Raw genomic sequence first — 22,788 nt, forward strand, 5'->3', positions numbered from 1 at the left:
AGTGCATGAGTAAAAGTAAGATCAATATATGGAACTCTAGATGAAAAGTTAAGTCTTGTTAAGATTTGCTGAGGTGAGCAGCTCGAGGGAAGACGCCTTGAACACCGGAGCGCGGGCAGACCTGCGGCCGGAACCTCTGAGGGAGCCTCAAGCCCCCGACAGGCCCCGCCCAGGAGCCGGCCCCTCAGCTGGCGCCAGCAGGGACTCACAGGGGGCGGAGCCAGGAGGGGCGGCACCAGCCCTGACTGGGTAAAAACCTGCCTCAGGGAGCGCGGTGACCGGAGCGGGATGAGGCGGTTTGTACGGGCTGGCGAGCGGGATGGCGAGCGCCCGGCTTGTGAGCAGGGTCCGGTATGGGAGCTCTGCTCTGGCTGCCCCGGCGGTGGCCAGCGGAGGCACCCAGACAGAGCCGATCAGAGGGGAGGCTGCCGCGCAGAGCTCGGAGCGTAGAGTGCCTGTACTGGTCTCGTGAGGGGAAGGTGCACGATGGGCAGGGCTGCACTCGGTGTTCCCTGGTGGAGGTCCTCCTGCAGCAGGGGCTGAGCTGCGGGTGCTGTTAACAGGCTACAAGATGTCAGGGTAGCTGAGAGGAAGCAGGAATGCTTGCTCCCGGCCCAAACTGTGCAGGGGCCTCAAGCGTCCCCTGTACCTCCTGGAGGAAAGAAGGAGGCTGCTAACCCAAGAAGCTGGGAAACAGCAACAACAACAACAAAACAACAAAAACAGGAGGAAGAGGACAATTAAAAGCAAGGGGCTTCCTCCTAATTCTGATGTCCCCACGCAGAACCGCTTTGCTGTCCTGCAGGGAGCTAATAACGAAACACACTCGCACCATGAACAATCAGCTGATGCGCTGGTAAAAAAGATCTGTACTGGTGCTGCCAGTAAAAGTGGTGGGTCGTAGTAGTAGCGGACTCTGAAAGGCACAGAGGCACTCATGTGTTTGCCTGACCTGGTTTCAAGGGAGGTGTGTTGCCTCCCAGGGGCATGGATCGGGGATGTTGCAGAGAGGCTGCCTGCTGTAGCAAGTCCCACTGGCTATTACCCAGTTCTAGTGATCCATGTGGGTGCTAGGGATACAGATAGCAGTAGCCCAGAGAACATAAAGAAAGACTACAGAGCCCTGGGAGAGGTGGTTAGGGGCTCTGGAGCTCAGATAGTCTTTTTGTCAATTCTCCAGGATACAGGGGAGGATGCTAAAAAGGCTAAGAGGATTAGCCAGGTTAATAAATGGTTAAAAGGGTGGTGTTATAGTCAGGGGTTTGGGTGTCTTGAACACAGGATCCAAGTTTGTAGGCCAGGTCTAGCGGGGGCTGGTGGAGCTGGTCCTAAAAGAATGGGAAGAGCAGTTTTGGTAGGAGGCTTGCCAGACTGGTCAAGGAGGCTTTAAACTAGATGTGTTGGGGGAGGGGGGGCATCATTCCATCCCAACACTCCCAGTCAGTTGCCAGCACCTATAACAAATGCTTGGAGTAATGTAGAGGTATTCCAGATGCTCCAGCCAATGAGCCGGCTTCATTTGGAGCTCAGCTCAGATGCCTCTATACAAATGCCCGTAGCATGGGGAACAAACAAGAGAAATTAGAGGTGTGTGTATGTCTACAGGGGTATGATATAATAGGCATCACAGAAACGTGGGATGGCTCCTATGACTGGAGTGTTGGAATGGAAGGTTACAGGCTCTTTAGAAAAGACAGGCCTGTCAGGTGGGAAGGGGGAGTTGCCCTTTATGTTAGGGATAGGCAGGAGGGTATGGAACTCTGTCTGGTGACAGGTGAACAGTCAATAGAGAGTTTGTGGGTCAGGGTTAAAGGGACAACAGCGATGGGAGACATTACTGTGGGGATCTGTTACAGACCGCCTGATCAAGAGCACTCTGTGGACGAAGCCCTCTATAGATAGGTAGGAACAGCCTCATGCTCACAGGCCCTTGTCCTCATGGGGGACTTCAACCACCCTGATATTTGTTGGAGGGACAGTATGGCCCAGCAGAAACAATCCAGGAGGTTCCTTGGTTGTGTGGAAGACAACTTCCTTCTGCAAATAATAGAGGAGCCGACAAGGAGACGTGCCATGCTTGACCTCGTGCTCACCAACAGGGAAGGGCTTGTTGGAAATGACACTGCAGGGCAGCCTCGGATGCAGTGGTCATGAGATGCTTGAATTCAAGATCCTCAGGACAGTGAGAAGAGCGTGCAGCAAGCTCACTGCTCTGGACTTCAAGAGAGCAGACTTTGGCCTCTTCAGGAGCCTGCTTAGTAAGGTTCCATGGGATATAGCCCTAGAGGGCAGGGAGGCCCAAGACTGTTGGTTGATATTCAAGGATCACCTGCTACAAGCTCAGGAGTGTTGCATCCCAACTAGAATAAAGTGCAGCAGGAGGGCCAGGAGACCTCCTTGGATGGATAAGGAGCTGCTGAGGAAACTTCAAAGGAAAAAAGAGGCTTATAAAAGGTGGAAGCAAGGACAGGAAGCCTGGGAAGAATACAGGGATGTTGTCTGGGAAGCTAGGGACCAGGTTAGGAAAGCTAAGGCCCAGTTAGAATTAAACTTGGCTAGGGATATTAAGGATAACAGGAAGGGATTCTATAGGTACGTAGCAAATAAAAAACAGAGTAGGGAAAATGTGGGCCCTCTCCAGAAGCCATCAGGAGAACTGGCTACCCTGGATTTGGAGAAGGCTGAGGTTCTGAATGACATCTTTGCCTTGGTCTTCACTGGCAAAGGCTCTGACCACACCACCCAAGTCCTGGAAGGCAGACGCAGGGACTGTGAGAATGAAGACCTTGGGCCCACTGTAGGAGAGGAACTGGTTTGAGACCATCTTAAGAAGCTGAACGTGCACAAGTCCATGGGTCCTGATGAAATCCATCCGCGGGTCCTGAAGGAGCTGGCAAATGAAGTTGCTAAGCCGCTGGCCATCATATTTGAGAAATAATGGCAGTCAGGTGAAGTTCCCGACAACTGGAAAAAGGGAAATATAACGCCCCTTTTCAAGAAGGGGAAAATGGATGAACCCGGGGAATTACAGACCAGTCAGTCTCACCTCTGTGCCCGGCAAAATCTTCAAGCAGATTCTCCTGGAAGGCATGCTAAGGCACATGAAAATCAACAAGGTGCTTGGTGACAGCCAGCATGGCTTCACTAAGGTGAAATCCTGCCAGACCAATTTGGTGGCCTTCTATGGGCTAGAGAACTGATAGACAGCAGTAGAGCAGTTGATGTCATTTACCTGGATTTGTGTACAGCGTTCGACACTGTACCACACGACATCCTTATCTCTAAATTGAAGAGACATCAATTTGATGGATGGACCGCTTGGTGGATAAAGAACTGGCTGGATGGCCGCACACAAAGAGTTGTGGTCAATGGCTCAATGTCCAGCTGGAGACCAGTAATGAGTGGTGTCCTCAGGGATGGGTGTTGGGACTTGTCTTGTCCAAGATCTGTGTAGGTGACCTGGACAGTGGGATTGAGTGCACCCTCAGCAAGTTTGCTGATTACACCAAGCTCTGTGGTTCGGTTGATACGCTGGAGGGAAGGAATGCCATCCAGAGGGACCTTGACACACTAGTGAGGTGGGCCGATGCCAACCTTACGAAGTTTAACCATGCCAGGTGCAAAGTCCTACACCTTTGTCAGAGCAATCCCAGGCACAGCTACAGGTTGGGTGGAGAAGAGATTCAGAGCAGCCTTGCAGAGAAGGACTTGGGGGTGTTGGTCAATGAGAAAATGAACATGAGCGGGCTTCAGTGTGCGCTTGCAGCCCAAAAAGCAACCGCATCCTGGGCTGCATCAAAAGGAGCGTGACCAGCAGGTTGAAGGAGGTGATCCTGCCCATCTGCTCTGCTCTCGTGGGACCTCACTTGGAGTATTCTGTGCAGTTCTGGTGTTCTCAACTTAAAAAGGACATGGAACTGTTGGAACAAGTCCAGAGGAGGCCACGAGGATGATCAGGGGACTGGAGCACCTCCTGTGTGAAGATAGGCTGAGAAAGTTGGGGCTGTTCAGCCTGGAGAAGGCTGCATGGAGACCTCATAGCAGCCTTCCAGTATCTGAAGGGGGCCTATAGGGATGGTGGGGAGGGACTCTTCATTAGGGGCTGTAGTGATAGGACAAGGGGTGATGGATTCAAACTGAAACAGGGGAAGTTTAGATCGGATATACAGAAGAAGTTCTTTACTGTGAGGGTGGTGAGGCACTGGAATGGGTTGCCCAAGAAAGTTGTGAATGCTCTATCCCTGGCGGTGTTCAAGGCCAGATTGGACAGAGCCTTGGGTGAGATGGTTTGATATAAGGTGTCGCTGCTCATGGCAGGGAGGTTGGAACTAGATGCTCTTAAGGTCCTTTCCAACCCTAACTATTCTGATTCTAAGATGCCTTTTTTTTAGGCTTGGTGCTTTACTGGATTGCCCCAGGCAAAACTTTAAAGCTTGCTTTTAGGAGGTCATGGTGAAAAGGATTTAATCAGCTTCTCTAAATAATCCAAGCCAATGCCAAATGATAAGGAATATTTTTCCTAACATCTAATCAATATTTTTTTTTGAAAAATATATCAGTTTAACCTTGGCCTAAAGCCAGTGGCTATCACTTCCCAGGTAGTTTATGCATCTGTTTTTACGCTCCTCTCCAGGCTTTTCTGTTTATTGAAAAACACATTCCCTTCAGCTGCTCTACACAGATCAAGTTTTCTGAGTCTCTTTTGGTGTTTTGCAGACTTCAGTCTGTGTGCCTTGTTCCTGAAGCCCACTCCCCAAACTTGAAAAAACTCTGCTTCTGGTTACAGTTTGACCCCAATTATTTAAATAAGAATAATTATTCCTTGGATCTTCTATACAGAACAAGGTAATGCACGTGGGAATGAGACTTGCTTTATCTTGGGTTGTAATTATCTGGCTTTAGCAAAACGGTATACATTCCAAATAATGCACTGCTGTATTTGTTGTCAGGCAGTTACCTCCTGTACTTTTTGCAGTTTCTGCAGGGTTGTTCTTGAACATTTGACTTTTCCATGCAAAGTGCAATATCTTTTCCTTGTGGTTACTGAAATTCACATTGCTGATTGCAAACTGTGTCCAACTTAAGACTGTTTTTCAATCCTATCTCACAGAGTTTTTGCACTCCTTGCACATTCCTTCTGAGCTGTAAAGGGACACACTTACCTATGTCCATCTCCATGAGTTATATTGACTGTTTCTGCTCCCAGTCTTGCCCAAAGAAGGGTAAATAGGGTTTTGTTCCAGAGAAATTCAATTTTTGTAGTTTTTTGGGGGTTAATTTCAACATCAAGATATTTTGCATAAACTTGGTCTTTAGAGAGGTCTCCACTGAAATACAATGAAGACGGTAATGGTAAGTTTAGCAGTGTAGAGACTGCTGACCTCAATCATTCTCCACAAGGTTTGTTACAATAGAAATCTGCACTTGTGCTGTTCTTTGTGACAGTGCAGGCCCAGAACTCTGTCATCATGCTCTGAACAGGGAGAGGATGAAAACAGTAAATGGGCATGAGGCAGGAAACCACTGGGAAATAACAAAGGGTTAGGAAAGTTACTGTTACTTGGCCACTTCCCTCCTCTTGTCTGAAATTACTTTGAAATTGAACTTGGCTGAAATCAGGGGAATTTTTCAACATGTTTCGGCTCATTCACTCCCAAAACTACTTCAAAACTTCTGTCTATAGAAAGTTATCCGCAGACCTCACCCCCACTACCCAAAGCACCAAATACCCCAGCAGACACCACCAGGATTATGAGTTCAGTGACAAATACACCAGACACCAATGTTTTATGCTAGCTTTTATTGGTATCAAGGCTTGGGGTGTTCATATGTGCTTTTAGCAAGCATTAAGAGTCAGCAGAACATCCTCTCTCACCGTCTCGTAACCACAGAAACGGTATCTGAAAGAAAAAAGTACAATGTAAGCACCATGAGTTGTTGAAATTATACAAATTGATTTGGTTTTAAGATTAGACAACCTGATTTGTCATTTGACACAACAGAACAGAATGGGAACTACAGCTGGCCCTAGAATCTGTGCTTAAAGGTGATGCTACTGGGCTGTAAGCATTTAGCTTTGCTTGAAACTGTTTCCATCTCCCATGTTGTCTTCCACGTGATGGCATTTTAACTGTGTATATAGGTTTAAAACGTACTGTGCCTCCTCTTCTAGATACCAAATCATGGGGTGGATAAAATAGCTGATTAAGCAAATGAGGGAGTTTGTTTTAAAAAGCTCAGGAAAATGGGTGAAACTGGATCAATAAATTACACTTGTATGATCTGAACATCCCAGCCTATTCCGCAAAGTCTAGAAAAATCAGTCTTGTTCATTGGAAGGGTGGGTTTGTTACCATGGTCCTCTTTAATCAGTCATGATCTTAGGGGCCACCAATAACAATGAAAAACATCTGCTGCTCCAGCCAGCTGTGAATCAGACATGCTAACACAAGCTCACACACAAATAACCAGTCCTCATGGTCAGTAAGAACTTGGACAGAACGATGCCCATAACCTTGCATGTAATTTTGTCGCCTATCTTCCCAAGTAACTCTCAAGATTTTCACAATGGATATACTTACTCTTTTCTGTCTTCTCCAGACTGTACTACAACAGTTGCAGGTCCTATTCTGGGAAGAGCTGGGTTTATCACATTGTTATTCCAGAGGAATTTGACCTTTGTAACTGTTCCAAGTTTAACTTCAGCATCAATGTAGCCGGTGTAAGTGTTGTCTGGTTTCAGGCTTCCCCTGTGAAAATGAACGTTTTACGGATGTGAGGCATGTTAGGATTTAATACTAATCACCACTCCTGTCAACTGAGTGACTGTGATAGCAAGGGAGGAGAGAGTTAGTAGAAAAACAATATTTAGCTTATAACATGGTATCAAAATTATTTCCATTTCTCCAACGTAATTGATCCCAAATCAGTGTTTATCAGAAGCAGCAAAGGCCTGAGATGCTACAGTAACACCTCCCAGGGAAGACTCAGTTGCAGGGTGATCCCTCTGAAGAAGATAGAGCTTACTACAGACCTAGAGAGTGCCAGAATGTGTTCAATACTGGCAGATTGTCTCGTGTGGTTGGATCTCACATGGAAGCCTACAAACTGGGATCAGCTCCTAACAAATACCTGAAGATGTGAAGTCCTTCTTGGAGAGGTGGAAGTGACATAGCTGTCACTGAAGAAAACCAAAAGCATAAAGCCCAAAGCCCACATCTGCATGCCTTCTCCCCAGTTTTCACCATTTCAGATATTGCAGTTGAAACAAACAAGGAAAATACAAATAAATAAGAGCACACGAGGCAAGTGAGCAGCTGGGGTAATGGCTGGACTGGATGATCTTAAGGTCATTTCCAACCTGGTTGATTCTATAATTTAGTGTAAGCAGGTGAAGTTATGAGCAACAAAAAGTAGATATTTGTATAGCAATTCATGGGGTAACTTTAGCAGCTGTGGTGGCAACGTTTTAGAAGCCTGTGAAAGGCAGAAAGATCACAACTCTGCTAGCATAGGTCTATCAAGACCTTGGTGGGACAGCAAACAAGTGATGCTGGATTCTGAGGGTTCAAGATCCTGCCTTCTAACCTTTTCCCTTCAAATCATCCAAGTGAACTGCCTCTGCATTTTCACCAGGTTCGAATTTGATCTCTAAAGTAAGACCAATATAAACAGAAATCTGAATTAAATGTTTTAGAAGATAAGTTTCTTTTTTCTCCAATTTTTTACTTACTTGACAATCTGGTGCTGTCTTGTGTTCCCACCGCTTCCATACAGGGCAATGTTTACATATCCTGTCACAGGACTGTTGCCAGAGAGGGTCACAGTTACTTTGTACCTCCAAACTGCATACAAGAAATACAGTAAGTTAGATTGTACCCAGGGAGAGGCAGTCTCTAGAATATCAAGTATTGGCATGAACAGCTATTGCCCTGCTGTAAGGTCCGATCATCTGTTAACTGTAAAACAGGGCAACAAAAAGGATTGTTTGCAAGCAGTAGGTAGCAGTGGAAGCAATGGAAACTCACGAGGAAAGTCCTTGGCTTCTCCAGTGTTCAGGTAAAGTTTCACAAAGTCACTGTTAATTTTCCCTTTGAACCTATCTGCATAGTGACCCATATTTGGGCATCCCTCTGCTGGGCATGGGAAGCAGCGTCCCTAGCAAAAACAAATACATCAGTTAAGAAATTTACCCATCCAACCAAGGACTTCTTTTTGACATACCCACTAGGGTATCACATCGACATTTGTTTCTCTTACAGATCCACTCTGGGTATAAGCTAGCATAAGTAAACTGGATTTCAGGTGTCTAAATAAGAAAAAGCCGCAATTTTTGACACAGTCCACCCTGAGGCTTTCAGAGGTACTTACGGATTGAAAAACATCATATGAAGCACAGGAATAGCCCAGAAATCCATCGGGGTAGATAATACTGTCAGAGTAATACTTGTAACTCCTCAGGTGATTGCAAGCCATGAAGTCCCGAGTTCCTGCACAAAGATGTTTCCAGGTTAAATCTTTCACTCTGTTACCATTTCAGGAAAGATACTGGCACAGCAATAGCGTGTCATTGGGATGCATCATTCCTCCTCAAAAGCCTCATCATAATTCTTATAATATCAAGCATAAGGTATGAAGCTTACTTTTGCAATGATAGTCTAAGGAATGTCACTGACTCTACAGGTATAGAATGCAGACTTGAAATGCTTTGTGGAGACTGACCATGGAGCTCAGCTTAGCCCCTGCCCTCTCCTCACCCTCCCAAACACTTATTCAAGCAATCTGGCCAAGGTGCACAGTAGAAAGGAGAAGGGCATGAAGCAGGTCTTTTGTAGGTAACAGTGGGATTACCATAAGAAAGGGAAAGCAAATGAAAGTATTTAAGAGGGAAGTTCCTAGGGCAGTGCTGATTTGCTCCAGCTGAGGCTTTCAAAATAAAACTATAATTATTCAGGGGGTTTCTAAGGAAGGGAGAATCTTAAGATAAAAATAATGAATATATTGTTTTCCATTGTGTTGCCATTGTTTGCCTGACTTTTGGTTAAAAAGAAGATCATATACAACACGCTTATTTCTTTTTGCTTTAATTCCCCATTATTGATAACAAGTTTACTGCATAACAAAAAAGAAAGAAAGAAAATGTAATGCCTTCAACTGCACTGAATAAAATCTGGAGGAAAAGGCTGGTTACCACGAATGAGTTAGTGGATTCCCAGAGTTTCAGGTGTTTGCAGCAATGTAAGAAAAAGCTCTGATAAAATAGTGCAAAATCTCTATAGTAGAACTCTTGTTTTGTTAGTTTTGTTGGTTCTTTTTAATGTTCTGTGCAGTTTAACTTTCTAAAGACACTTCAACATTTTCTAATACTTAGAGCTGTTATCAGAACCATGTATACCAACAAAGAACTCTAGTTGAGCAGCTACATGCAATCTTGTTTTGGCGCAATATAAACAGATTCAATGACATTGCTTTAATGCAATTCAGATTGTAAAGGTAACAAAAAACTAATTAATTGCTCTATCTCAGAAGGGCTGCAGCTGAAGATAGCCCATCAGGAGGAGCTGTGAGCATCATTGTCCTACTCCACCCAGTATTGCTGCTGGGCAACTGCATAGAAACAAAGTATTGTTACAGAACCTTCAAAACTCTCCTCATGGTTTCAGTAACTTGTTTCTGGTGTTGGATACTTTAGAGGAGGCAGATTTTTTAGAGTCAAACCCCTTTGTCTTGTTTCATTTTTAATGAGCTCTGGAAAATAGGGCAGTTTAAGCATATGAACAGTTTCACTGCCCTCTCCAGCTGCTATTGCTGCTGGGCACACCAAAAGCTAATGCAACACACCTGAATTAAGGAAAGTTAGGTGCTTACATTGTGAGGGGTGATCTATCCCTGAGTTTGTAATGTAATCGACACTTACCTTCCCAGATGCCATCGAGATCTATGATCTGTGACACAGGGTTCTTTCCACATCCGGGCATTTCCACTCCTCCGTTTGGATAGAAGTCAAGATGTCCAATAGCTGGGCTCATGCCAAAACCTGGAGCATTTACAGTAGGGGTAAGCATATTTTCAGTCAATACTGTTTCGTACCCATAGCTGAAGTTTGTTGGTGCTTGGTATTTTAGGATGTGAGGTGTTAGTGATCAGTATGGTGTATTTGTTCTGTGTCTGTGGCACAGCACAAGTGAGTCTTGATGAATTATTAGGATAGTGAAGTGCCACATGGCATAACTAATGATTATAAATAATAATGATTACAGTATTGTTCAATACCCACCTAAGTAGGGGATTGTGGGAGCTGTATCTGTGTGGATAACATCAACAAACTCAGCATCAGTTTTATCCAGTCTGACTTCAATGGGAGTCCCTTGGAAGTAAGGCTGAGCAGGGTCCAGTCCTGAAAAGAAAAAACTTATTATGTACAGATAAAGAGATAGAAGTGCATTGTCCTATATAACGCTATGCTTGTATATAATGAGTCATCACATATATAGCGATCTGTGGTTCCTTATATTTAAGTAGTATAGTATATGGAAGACAGTGTTTTCTGCTCTCTCTTATCAAGTGGCTTTTCTCCCAAGAAGCAGAAATGATTACTTGTGTGAGGCCTATTAAATTTTAGTGATTTACACCAATGTTGAATTCCAGTATTGGAAAGAACAAGGATTGCTTTGACCACAAGTTTAGCTCATAATACCTCTTAAGGTATTTTCTCTGGGAGAGTATTGGAGGTTTTACAATACTTGAAATGGCATCTCTGCTTTGTGAGGTTGCTGGAACACCTTATTTATAAATGAACTCATAATGCAATAAATATACCTATCTCTGTATCAACTATTAAGAAAACAAATGAAACTTCAGATATTTTGCTGAGGGCGGGGGAATAGTAATTCCTAATAATGTACGCTACTAGGTGAAAATGTATGTAGACGTAGCAAAGCAAGGTGAGAATGGGTGATGTATCAGGACGGGTAAGGTTAGCCTACTGCTTCTGAAACTTCAGGTTTAATCCATCCTTTTCTGGAAAATGATATTTGTTAGCAGTACAAAGCGAACTGCTCACTGTTGTACCGCTTATAACATGCATTGGAGGGACCTGCAAGCAGTGGGTGTTGTGTATCAGTTGTGCTGCTATATAAGAGGCCAAATCAAGCTCTGTAGAGGTTGCCACAGGCGTTAATGCGTGTCAGCAATTCATCTGATGTACTGCGGGAGCCTTCTGGCTCTGTTAGCTGTAGGGAGTCTTTCCTTTCCTGTGTAAATATATGCAAGCAAAATAACTGTGGCACTGACTGCTTTCCAACCCTTACCAGAGAACCACTGCTCAGTGTACAGTGAAAAGAGGCTAAGTTCTACAACACCCAAATTGCCCTTTACTAAACTACAGCCCGCAATGAGATACGATAAGAAGAGAGAATGAGCAGCAACATCTTATTTAAGCAGTGGTGTCTTTAGTAGGAGTTGTGACTTAAGTCACTGACTTACCAGTAATTCTTCCAATTCCTGGACGCCTCTTGCCAGCTTCGCCTGCCACATGTGCTCCAAGGCTGTGACCAATAATGTGAACATTGGCTGGAGAGTATCCGTATGTGTCCTGAGAAAATAGAATATAAAAGATTACTAGCTCTGCTTTCATCAGCAACAGGGAGGAGTAAAAAGGTGCTGAAAAAGTACTTTCAATTTGACTATATATTTGGGAGCTATATGATTTCAGCATCTGTCAGTTTTGGTACAATACCTCACTTTTTCAAAACCACTTATTCAGGTGCTGCTCTCATTTGGAGGCTGATAAAACTTTAGAGAACTCTGTTAGCAAAGGCCTAAGAGGCTCTGTGCTCGTTTTAAATTCTAGACCCATTAATAACAACAGGAAGGTCATCTGGCTTGGAAGGCTCAGCCAATCAGGCACTCACATGGCAGTTCAAGCACCATGTGAAATATGGGTCAGAGCACTTCTCGACCTGGCATACTGTCTACTGAAGCAAATTATAGTTCTTTTATGGGATGTGTGTGTTGAGAGCACCTTAAATAAAAGAATCCTGCTGTTGCTACGTAGTTCTCTAACTTTACAAAGAGTGGTTTTAGCACAACTCTGAAAATGATCACAGAGTAGCAGAACATATTCCTTGCTGGTTATGTTCAGATTCATGAAAGTTCCTGAATCATATCTCTTTCCAGTCAGAATTATCTATAGCTTTATAACCAGGAGTTTCTTACCATGAGGGTGTTCACAAAGTAAGCTATTTCAGCGCCCACAACACGGACATTGTTTGATGCCTGGGTGTACTGACATCTTGAGCCTTTCTTCCAGTCAATGCAGATGCAGTTCACATCTTCCACACTGAGTATCCGCTGTTTTGTAAAACAGAAGTAGAAAACAAAGCTCCCCACAGTAAATACAGTCTAGGTTTGATTCGTGTTGCTTGTAACATCTCCACTCATAAATGTCCCATGAATTTGTATGAGAATGTTTTAAGAACCAATACCTTAGCTTATGTATGTGGTCACGCCTGCTCAGAGGTGTATGTGTGCTCAGACCATACTGAAAGATGGTGGTATGCTGTAGTAATGACCACACCATCGTTTCAAATACCCGTAGCAGTATTTGTTGCAGAAGGGAAAACAATATCAATACTGACCCTTTCAATTTTTAATGTTAATCAAACTTTACATTAACACTAAAAATGAGAAATGAGCTCTACTCTTGTCCTGATTCACTGAAGTGATTTAAAAGTGATTTAATTGGAGCTTTTTTATGACAAAAACAAGAGTATTTTTCTGATACAATTTTGTAAGAAAAAGTGCTTTTTTTTTTGTAAGAGGGTGCAGAAATTGCTGGTGTCACTAAATATTCATTTCAGATTCATGGCTCTATTTGGGGATATATATGCACAGGCAGATACTTTATTGTCTGCCACAGAATCTGAAGCTTTGCTTTTCTCTTCTGAGCTGGATAGTTTGGCTAAATGTATTCTGCTTTAGCAGCTTTGGTATATTCATTCTTTGCTTTATGGTCAGACATTATAAAGCATCCAAAACAGTTTACAAGTGGCAAAGAACAAAAAAGGAAATAGAAGTGTATATGGCTGTGTTAGAAGTGGTAAAAATAAAAGTGCAGATAGGATTATTGCTTAATGGCAAGGAAAGTAAATAACAGATGTCCATACGAGGCTGATGTATTCACAATCCCATTTGCTCTGCTCTTTTCTTAGAAGATTTACAGACCATGTTTTTAATAAAGTTGGAGTATTGTGATAAAACACAGGCCACCGTAATAGAGAGAGAATGGGAAGATTTATCCCGTGCCTCTTACTACACCCTCATGAAAATTCATCATATAGAATTAAGGGATTAGCTGAAGCAAAATGTGAGCTGTCTGCTTGATTGTGAGGTTCTGAAAAAAATCTGGTTTAAGAGTGGGAAATAGGAGAATAAGAACTGAAAAAAACACCACTCTGCTTCTGATACTTGGAAAAAGTAAACTAACAAATCCAACAATCACACCTCGATGTTCACAAAGGGCTAATCAACAGAGATTCTCTTTTTCAATGACAAACTCTCAGATTTATTTTCCTTGCCCCTGTGTCAAAGAGAAGCAGATAACAGGGATGCAATAAATGTGAAATACATTTCAGTGGGCTTTCACATTGTTTCTCAGAGTGTTCTTATAAATCAAATAGGAATATAGAATTTAAACAAATCTGTAGTTGTGTGAATAGTTAGTTGAAAAGTCTGATCTGAAAACTGTCATGTATGTCAACTGGTGTTTTGCTCTATGATGTAGGACTAGTACCTTTCATTAGCTGAAGCTGCAATCGAAAGCATGTTTACAGGATTTGAGAAGAACACCAGAAAACAGCTTGTTGAGACGACCAGAGGAAGTGCAGCTTGGTATGGAGACAGGACTAAGAAATAACTTGGGGAATCAGCAGAAATCAATGAAGCAGAGAGCTTCTTCTCAAGATGAGGATATATGTATTCTAGATGCAAATGATTTGAAAATGTGTCTTCTTCTGCTGCCCTTAGCATTAGCAGTACCGTGAGACAAATTGATTTGAAATAGAAAAAACAGATAGGAATGTTTTTATAAATGGAAACTAAGGCACTTTTTGGTACCTACCTTGCACATGTCTGACAGCCAGTTTTCTTCTCCCTTGTCTATGAAACCATGGACGATGAACCTGGTTAACCTGCTTGTTTTAAAGTTGGAGTAGCTAATGGAGGAATCAACTGCAGAGATCTCCTGTTGTAGATATTAAATGAACAAACAATTACATCTGCTTCCTGTAAATAGTTTATGAAAATTGCAAAGACCTGGACTATGCTGTATATGTATGCTGTTATGCAATGTTAAACTCATTTGTAAGCGTTCACATGAGTATGGCTTAAGGTCTGTATTTCTATTCAAAGCAAGTTTTGACACGTATCTTAGAGCAGCCAAGACTTTACTTTGAATGTGTCGTCTTTTGACCTGTGGAAAAGAATTACCCAATCATTAAGACATGCACGGTTTCTCACCACTTCCCAGTGGCCATACAGAAAACATGGGCTATGCTGCTCTGTGGGGGCTGGAGGATCATGAGAGTTCTGCTCCAGAGGCCCTGCTATGGAGCTGAAAAAGGCTGTCTCTTGAATAAAATGAAGGTTTCCAACACTTCCCAGGAGCACAGCTGGACTCAGTGTTTATTTACTCTTTTTGCGTGTGATTTATTCATGTTTAAACCGCAGTAGTTCTTACTTGATAGCTATCAGGATTTTCTCTTGTGTAGAGGAGGAAGCGAGCATTTATCCTTTCTGGACTCCAGGGTAACTTATGGATTGGTCTTTCTGTAGTTCCAGACCATGGCATATTGTCTGAGAAACATCCCAGCCTATCATAGCAGACTTCTGAACCTGTAGCACATAGATCAGATCCATAAGAGATGAATGAGCAAAGAAGTGGAGCCGGTTAGTTATAACTCATATCATCTCTTCCCTGGACGTCTCTCAGTTACTTGAACATCCTATGGTTTACAGAGAGCAAAGATCAGTAGTTGCCCTCTCTCAGATCTTCAACACCTACAGTTTATCCCAAGGAAAGAAGCCAGCCTATTGCTCATCAACAAAGTATTCAGTTCAGTTCCTCCATCAGTATCCTATACCGTACTTTAGGTATCTTTCCCCAGCTGTTGTTTTGTTTAAGACAGAGACAGCTGATGAGTTTCTCTTATTAAAAAGCCAAAATACTGCAAATAATCAGCAATATATTGAGACTGTGCTCAATGGCTGACTGCACGCTACATGGGAAGTTTTATACTATACAAGCTGGTGGCTTCTGCTGAATATGACGCTATACCATCATTAGACTTCCTCCACCCAGTGTCCCCAACTTTTTCTCCATTTTTGTCACTAAAGAGGAGGACAAAACCCAACTTCCTAGCCTTGTTAGAGCAATAGCCTTGCTCTGAGATAGAAAACACCAGCATTTTTTGCATACTCCTAGGGTGATATTTCCAGTGTGGAGAAAAGGAAATACAACACTCACACGCTCATCTTGCCATTCTTGAATAGGAAAGTGACCCATGTAACATCAGTTGGCAAGTTTTAAGGCACCGTAGCGTAGAATGACATCTCACAAAATACAGCAGCATAGAAAGGCTATAGAAATAATAACCCTGTATACTTACCTTCTGCTGCGCTGAGCAGGCATAGTGCAAGGATCCAAATCCCAAGCATCTAGAACAGTAGAAGAAGAAGCAGGTAGTATCCGCTAACTCGCTTGATTAGGTAGTGCACTTAGCTCTCTGTTGCTGAATTTTCTCAAGGGTTCTGTGCCTGTCTTCTTTGCAGCATATAGCTATAACCACCAAGTATGAACATTATGTTTGCTTGCTCTGCTAGGGATTTTGAGGCTTCTAAATCTATTAAAGCATAGCTTAAATCTAGTGTGACTTTTTCCCAATGAAGCTATGCTTCCCACCGAAAATATAGTAGTTGTGTTAAAACTAGCCTAAGGATGCCTATGTGAGCTGCCGTCTCCTTTATGCTGCTGTGCCTTGGGAAGCCGTATACCTGACAAGGTAAAAGAACCCCCCCAAACCCTGAAGTACTTACGATGCCTCTTGGAAACTCCATGCACTGGTGTGTGCTTCATGCACTCTGCGTTTTGTAGTCTGCTTTATCCTTCTACAAAAATTTCTCATCAGTACTTCTGTTTCCTTGCTAACCTCACACCCCAGGCACTGCTTGTACTGATGCAGGAAGAAAAATAGATCATCACAAAATTCCCAAACTGCTTTCATGACACTGATTTATTTTATTTATTTTTTTTCCTTGTAGAAACTGTCAAAGTCATATTATATTGGATTAGTATAATAGAAGATGAATTTCATGAGATAATTCTGCACTTTCAGAACTGAGTAATAGTTCAGTGTAAAGACCATTGCTGGCTGCCAATTCTGTTGAATTTACTGATAAAAATCTACATTACACATTTTATGATTGTTATCCAACTTGCTGTTTGGTATTGTAGCTAAAAAGTACTTTCCATTGAACCTTGGTAGTGCTTATCATTTACATTATGCAAGTGTAATCAACTGCTATTGTGATTTAGCAAGTTTAAACTGTATTTATACATAAAAATATTGGTATAACACATCATAAAAAAAAATCAGTCATATTTGTATTTAACCAAATAATGCATCCTGTGTGATAGGAATAAAATAAATTTATTTCCTTTCCCGAACTCTTTCTTACACTCATTCATTTATTAATATGGAAAACACAAGATCAAAACATAATGTCCCAAAATATTTGCTGTCGGTAGCAATACCAACTGAGTTAAAGACAAGTACACAAACCCCTTCGCAGTCTCTGAGGTGATGTCAGGGAACTCTATGCTGTTACTGAGTCAAATTTTCATATTGATGCACAGTTGCTATTTCCTTAGGTTCCTTAGCTGGCTGCTGAGAATCTCTTTTAAACTCACTTTCTATTTCCTACCTCTGAAAAAGTGTGGCCTTCTTTCACTCTGAACAGATAATTGATCATTATGATCCAGCAATTAACTTTTATTTTACTCATGTTTTCCAGCAGGGGGAAACCTGAAGGCAGAAGCAGGACTGATACAAAGCCATTCCTTGAGCTTATCTACAAAAAACTGCACGAACATACTGTTCCACTTAGAATTTCAATTGGTTTTGCACTCACAATCCCTTACTTCTTTTGGTCAACAATTTATCCTGAATCTCCTTCTTAGCTCTTCCTTTGAAAGGTGTACTAGCAAGACTAATGTGACTGACATGGTAATATCTTTGCCCCAAAACTCCCTTAAATAGTGCTTTAGTTAGCTAATTTTTCTGTCAGTGTTCAGGTCACTCAGTTTCTACTGACACCTCCTCACGTGTTTGGAGTGTGCTGGCTTTCGTTGTTTCAGCTATCTTTTCTCACAGATGAGCTTTATTTTTCTATTTACTCTGTGTGAAAAGGCATGATTACTTTGCCCTGTGACTTTTCACTCAGCTATTTTATGCACTGAAGCTACATTCCCTTTTGTTCCTTGCATCTGTCATAATCTGCTTATTACCAGTCTTCCTGAGGTTAACAGACTACTAGTTTGCCCTCCCGTGAAAGGAAAAAAAATCAGTATTCTGTTGTTTTCAGATTTTATCTTGTTGGTTAAAAAAATAAAATAAGAATAGCTGGTTGCATTTTTCACTTTCTTACTCTCAAAATACAAAAATATATTTAGAAGAAATGTGAATTTTCTTTTGTCTTTTTAAGGAGTAGGTAATGATCCTGGACATAACAAAAAAATCATTATTTGTCTGGTAAACATAGGACAAGAACTGAACTCTTGATTGTTTTCTGATGTAATATTTTGCTCCCTGTCCCTTCATGATAAGTGCCACTCTGAAGACTTCTTTTATGGAAACCATTTATTTATTCTCTATCTAGGTAGTAATGCTGGATCCATCCTTATTACCTGCCCTGTTGTACAACAAGCTGAGCTGATTAATCTGTCTTAAAAGCCAGCACAAACCTAAGGACTCCTTAACAGTGACAAATGCTTGTAGTCAGTGTAGTGATCTCTTTGCCCTGCAGGGAAAGGCTACCTCAAAAACTATATGCCTGGTTTTGTTTGCTGCCTCAAAATGAAAATAACGTGTTTGTAGAAGGTGAAGATGAATTTGTGCTTGTAACTCCCTATCTCAGCCTTAAAACAACTGGATCACTACAGCAAACCAGAAATTCTGCTACTTTCTTTCAGAGATAAGCACCAAAAGCATAACCTTGAGTGAGACACGCAGAACTGCTCACTGGACACCACTTCAGTGATACTTCTTCCTGAATAGAGCTAGGAGCTCCAATTACAGGGAATGTACTCCTACTCCTGCTGGTGGCTCCTGTCATTGCTCATGCAGGCATATTCAGTGAACGGGGTTGGGGAAGTGAGTGATAGTTTTAACAGTTCAGTAGTCCTTTCGGTTGCAATATGATCATTTTTCAGCCAGCTCAAATAGATGCTAATTTTTGCTTCTCATTGAAATGGCTGAATGGCAATCAATTTTTGTAAATATTGTGAATAACAAGAAACCAGACAGATTAACCATTTTATGAAAAGTCCAATCCTTAAGGTTAAATAATTCTGAGGCAAGGGTTTAATATTTGGAAATACATATTTCTGCGTCATATGAAAAAAAACCACCTCTGTTGAAAAATGTGTGGTGAAGTAGGAAAGAGATGAAGTTGATATTAAAGTAAATTCACGTTGGGATTATGGGTCTAGAAGAAATCTTTTGGGGTAAAACTGCACAGCCAAAGAGCAATCTCATATACTGTGAGTGACACTACACTTGTTACTTTGTTTTCAGTTTCTAGTGGGAAGCAAACTGCTGAGCTGCTTCTGACAGAAAATTCAATTGGGATCTGGAATACATTCTTTAGGGGAAAGCCTTGTGAAATTGCGAAGAAACTACACTTTCAGCACTATCTTGTCAGGCTTCATTCCTCCTTGGAAACCATCTGTGCCACGGATACCCCTGGAGAAGAGGAAAACAGCTTCACACGATTTTAAAAAGTCTGAACTGAAACGGCATACAAAACTCAGCTGTGTCATTCAATTCCAGGGGCCAAGGTTTCTCTGAATAGATGACTTACAGTGTCATGACACAGAAAAAGCAGGTTTAGGGTTTTGCAGATTGTAGCATTCAGAAATATAGCATGAATTAGCCCATTCTCTCTTCAGTCAGAATATACTGTGGAGTATGAATGGGAGAATGTGGGTAAAATAGAGGAAGGAGTGGGAAACCTCCAAGTTCTCTCCATACCGTGTTAGTTAAATAGAAATACTGAGCCTCCCAACTGAAGTTTTTGACTGAAGTCCCAAGGACCAGGATTTTCAGTTTTTCTTAACACCCCCACATATTGACTCAGCTTTTGTAGGATTTTTGAATATTGACCATGGAAGTCTGAGGGCTGCAGCAAGCCAGTAGTCAAGACTCCAGACAAGATTCTCTTCTTTCTTTTGCTTTGGTAAAGGTATTTTGATTGACATTCTTTCTTTTGCCAAAAAAAAAATCCTTATAAGGCCAGTGCATTGCTCTGGGGAGAACTCTCCAGCAGGAATTCAGCCTCAGGTTAAATTCTACCCCCTAAACTAGAAATGAAACTCAAATGCTTCTAAATGCTATACTTATTCCTATGTGGTCAAACACCCTTTGTCAACTGTAACTCCTTAACTCCTTATTCTGCATCTTTAAATATTACTGCACTGTACTGGAAATTCATGCTGGAAATGAAAGCAAATGTTTTTTACCTAGTTCTGTAATCATGTAGGTAAAAGGGTCACAGTATGTTGTGTTACCCACCTTCACTGGAGTCTGTTCTCTTGCATCCTCAATGAATGAATTCCAAGATGTTCTTATCTTCTAACTCAAATGTCTTCATACTGAAATTATTCCTCATATTAATGCAATAAAGATCACTGAAATGAAGTACTACTCGCCCTTACATTCTGCTCACACCTAACCACTGTGAAAGAAAGTATAACAGATTCCATATATCCTACTTTGCATTATTCCTGGAGAATTCCCATATATACACAGAGAAGAAACACTGCAGGAGTTTTTCCCTTTGAAATTATCCATTCAGAGTTTTCAAATTCCCTCATTTTTTATGGTATTCATAAACTATAGCCCAAGGTTGCATAGCTTCAAGTCAAGCAGTAATGCATGTTTAACTTCAGCATTTAAGCACAGATAATTTTAAGTCTCTGGCAATGTCTTCAAAAAGCCTGTGTTGCAGGAGTCCTAGTTTCTGTTGACTTCTATGTGTCTCATTATCTCAGTTTCTTATTTACTTTGCCACAGATCTCTCAGGTTTTTGGGCCACCACAACATTACATAACTTTCATAATGAATCCGCCAATGTGCTTAGTGCAATGAATTAACACAATGGCATTCTCAATTTTTACCGAATTTTTAATTTTAAAACATTTGTATAATGCTATTACCAAGTAATTTAACACAGATAAGATTAAAACACACAAACAAGCATTATACTGAGTTTAAGCCTGGAAATGTACCACCCTGTAAGTTGAAATCAAAGCTTTATAGCTCTTAGTGGTATAACAAAAAGCAGATGCAGAAGACAGTCTAGCAAGGTGAGTAAATTATTAACTGTCTGCGAACATGAAATTGCTTTATGAGAAGATTAAGGAAGTCCTAGGCATGCTCATATAAAACACCAACACAATTCTTAGCAGAGAAAGAACAAAGTTCATTCTTATTTTATTGGCACCCGATCTTAAGTTACAGTTAAAATCATCACACCACCACTACATTAGTATCACTTCATGATGTATTCTTTACGTGAAAATCTGGCTAAAAGCATGATTTCCAGATATTGCTCCTAAATAAGTGTTTAAGCTACATACTAACACATAGAAGTACCTTTACAGTTCTGCAGTGTCTGCATAGTCTTAAATAGGGTTCTAGACACTTCCCATACGGGTATAATAATGACCACAACAGTAAGCAACTATGAATGACCAAAGAAAAACTTTCTGACAAAATCTCAATGCATACATAACAAAATTGACACTTTCACAGGAAGGACAGAAAATATTTTCTATAGCTGCCACTTAGTTCATATGCATTCTGAATTTCTAGAAAAGAGTGTTCCAACATCCTAGAAATACAATAATACCCTTAAAAGCAATGAGAAAATGTAGCTGATGAAAATTCCAGTCAGGCTTGTTTTTCTAGAGCATGCTGACTCAATCTGGTGCCCATGAAATCAGAATCCAGATGGAACCTTTCCTTTGAAGCAGTGTCTCTTCATTGCATCCTTCATGGTCTCATCTGCCATGACTCCTTATAAAGGTGAGGTTCTTGTCAGGATGAAAAACTGACAGTTTTAAACTAAATTAAAGACATGGGCACAAAAATAAGAGGTGTGCTGGTCTGATCGACAAGCTGCGTAGGAACTTTTGTCAATGACTGGACAGTCCCCCTTCCTCCATCTCCATCTTAGTGAATCCTAGAGCAAACAATATCCAGAGGCATTGCTATAAGCAGCTGCATGAAGAATGATAGAGCACTTTAGACTGGAAAAATGGTGAAGAGCACAAACAGCTATAACTTGTAATCCCAAGTTTATTTTTTATTGTGTTTGATGGCAGATATTAGTTTTCTCATTTAACTTTAATGTGTAATCTCACTCCACTTTACTCTTCCATGTTGAATAGGAAATGATTGTTAAAGCAGTTAAACAATAATCTTCTAAATTAATGGCAATAAAAAGTATGGTAGCCTAAGTTCAAAAATCCATCAGGACTTTACAAACTATCTTTCTTATGTGATGTTTATGTGTTTGAGGCAAGGAATTGTGAAGTACCTGCATATTACAGAGATGAGAGGTTTTAGTACCCCAGAATGAAAGATTTCAGTAGCAATAGGCTAAGGGTAAGGAGGAACTGAACACCCATTCAACTTTATCTCCCCTGAGATTCCAGGATCACAGAAAGAAAAAAAAATTAAGAAATTAATCTTTCACACTGGTTCCCCCCCCATGTTGAATAACAGTGTACATGAGGCTTTTATTAACAAAACAAAATTTCCATACTCAGTGATCTTAAATACCTGATATTAACGACCTATGAGTCTTGCGGAACTCTACCACAGCTGCTAAATAAAATAAAAAATAAAATCAGTTTGGGAACTTAAACACTTTAGTTACTCACTGTATACTAACATATGGTAGGCTAACTGTGCCACTGAACTATAGGGGCAGAAATAAACCATGATGCCAGTTTGACATGCCAGTTAAACCACATTTCTGCTCTTGTCCATATAGTCAAGTTTTTCTGTTGACTTTCCTCCTACATTTTTTAATATGTCATAGCTGGTGCAAGAATATAATCAAAATGTAGTTGGCAACCATCTGGGTACTTTAAAGCTTCTAGAACCTCTGAAAACTTCCTAGCAGAATAGGGATGATATAAAAGGATTTTATTTTAGAAAACATTCTCTAATGTACTGTCTTGTGAACTGATTTAAGTGGTCGAGCCATGCTGAATTTCAAAGGAAATAGAATATAGTTCTTTCCCCTGCTGATGCTACTGCTGACCTATACAGCTTGTAAAAATATGTGCTTCCTGCTGGAATTAGAAACATTGGAAATCCATACAGTTTTGTGCTTCAGGGAGCGCTCTGAACAGTAATCAAAACTGCAACCTTATATCTGGATAAGCCCTGGAAGATAAATGGATTGAAAACAGCAATGCAGAGAAGGACTTGAGGGTATTGG

At 41.3% G+C, this 22,788-nt stretch overlaps 1 protein-coding gene across 1 annotated transcript; it reads right to left on the minus strand.

Moving 5' to 3' along the window:
• Nucleotides 1-5,788: 5,788 nt before the first annotated feature.
• On the minus strand, nt 5,789-15,806 carry LOC133209590 (pancreatic triacylglycerol lipase-like). The gene is made up of 12 exons (XM_061348289.1): nt 15,666-15,806; nt 14,738-14,892; nt 14,120-14,242; nt 12,217-12,351; nt 11,485-11,593; nt 10,277-10,396; nt 9,917-10,036; nt 8,371-8,489; nt 8,028-8,157; nt 7,733-7,844; nt 6,582-6,749; nt 5,789-5,900 (listed from the first exon to the last, which is right to left on the minus strand). The coding sequence occupies exons 1-12, from the start codon at nt 15,712-15,714 to the stop codon at nt 5,837-5,839; spliced, it is 1,404 nt and encodes a 467-aa protein (XP_061204273.1). The 5' UTR covers nt 15,715-15,806; the 3' UTR covers nt 5,789-5,836.
• Between the last annotated feature and the right edge of the window lie 6,982 nt (nt 15,807-22,788).

This window comes from Neopsephotus bourkii, unplaced genomic scaffold, assembly GCF_033783945.1.
Source record: "Neopsephotus bourkii isolate Nb327-2 ecotype Australia unplaced genomic scaffold, CSIRO-AGI_Nbou_v1 NB_350, whole genome shotgun sequence".
Taxonomy (NCBI): Eukaryota; Metazoa; Chordata; class Aves; order Psittaciformes; family Psittacidae; genus Neopsephotus; species Neopsephotus bourkii.

Bases quoted from the DNA above. Each gene is read 5' to 3' on its own strand.
- LOC133209590 (XM_061348289.1), bottom strand. From the start codon at position 15,714: ATGCTTGGGATTTGGATCCTTGCACTATGCCTGCTCAGCGCAGCAGAA. The intron at 8,158-8,370 runs GTAAGTACCTCT...TGTTTTTGCTAG, and splicing joins CATATGATGTTTTTCAATCC to GGACGCTGCTTCCCATGCCC. The intron at 5,901-6,581 runs GTAAGTATATCC...TTTTTCTTTCAG, and splicing joins TCTGGAGAAGACAGAAAAGA to ATACCGTTTCTGTGGTTACG.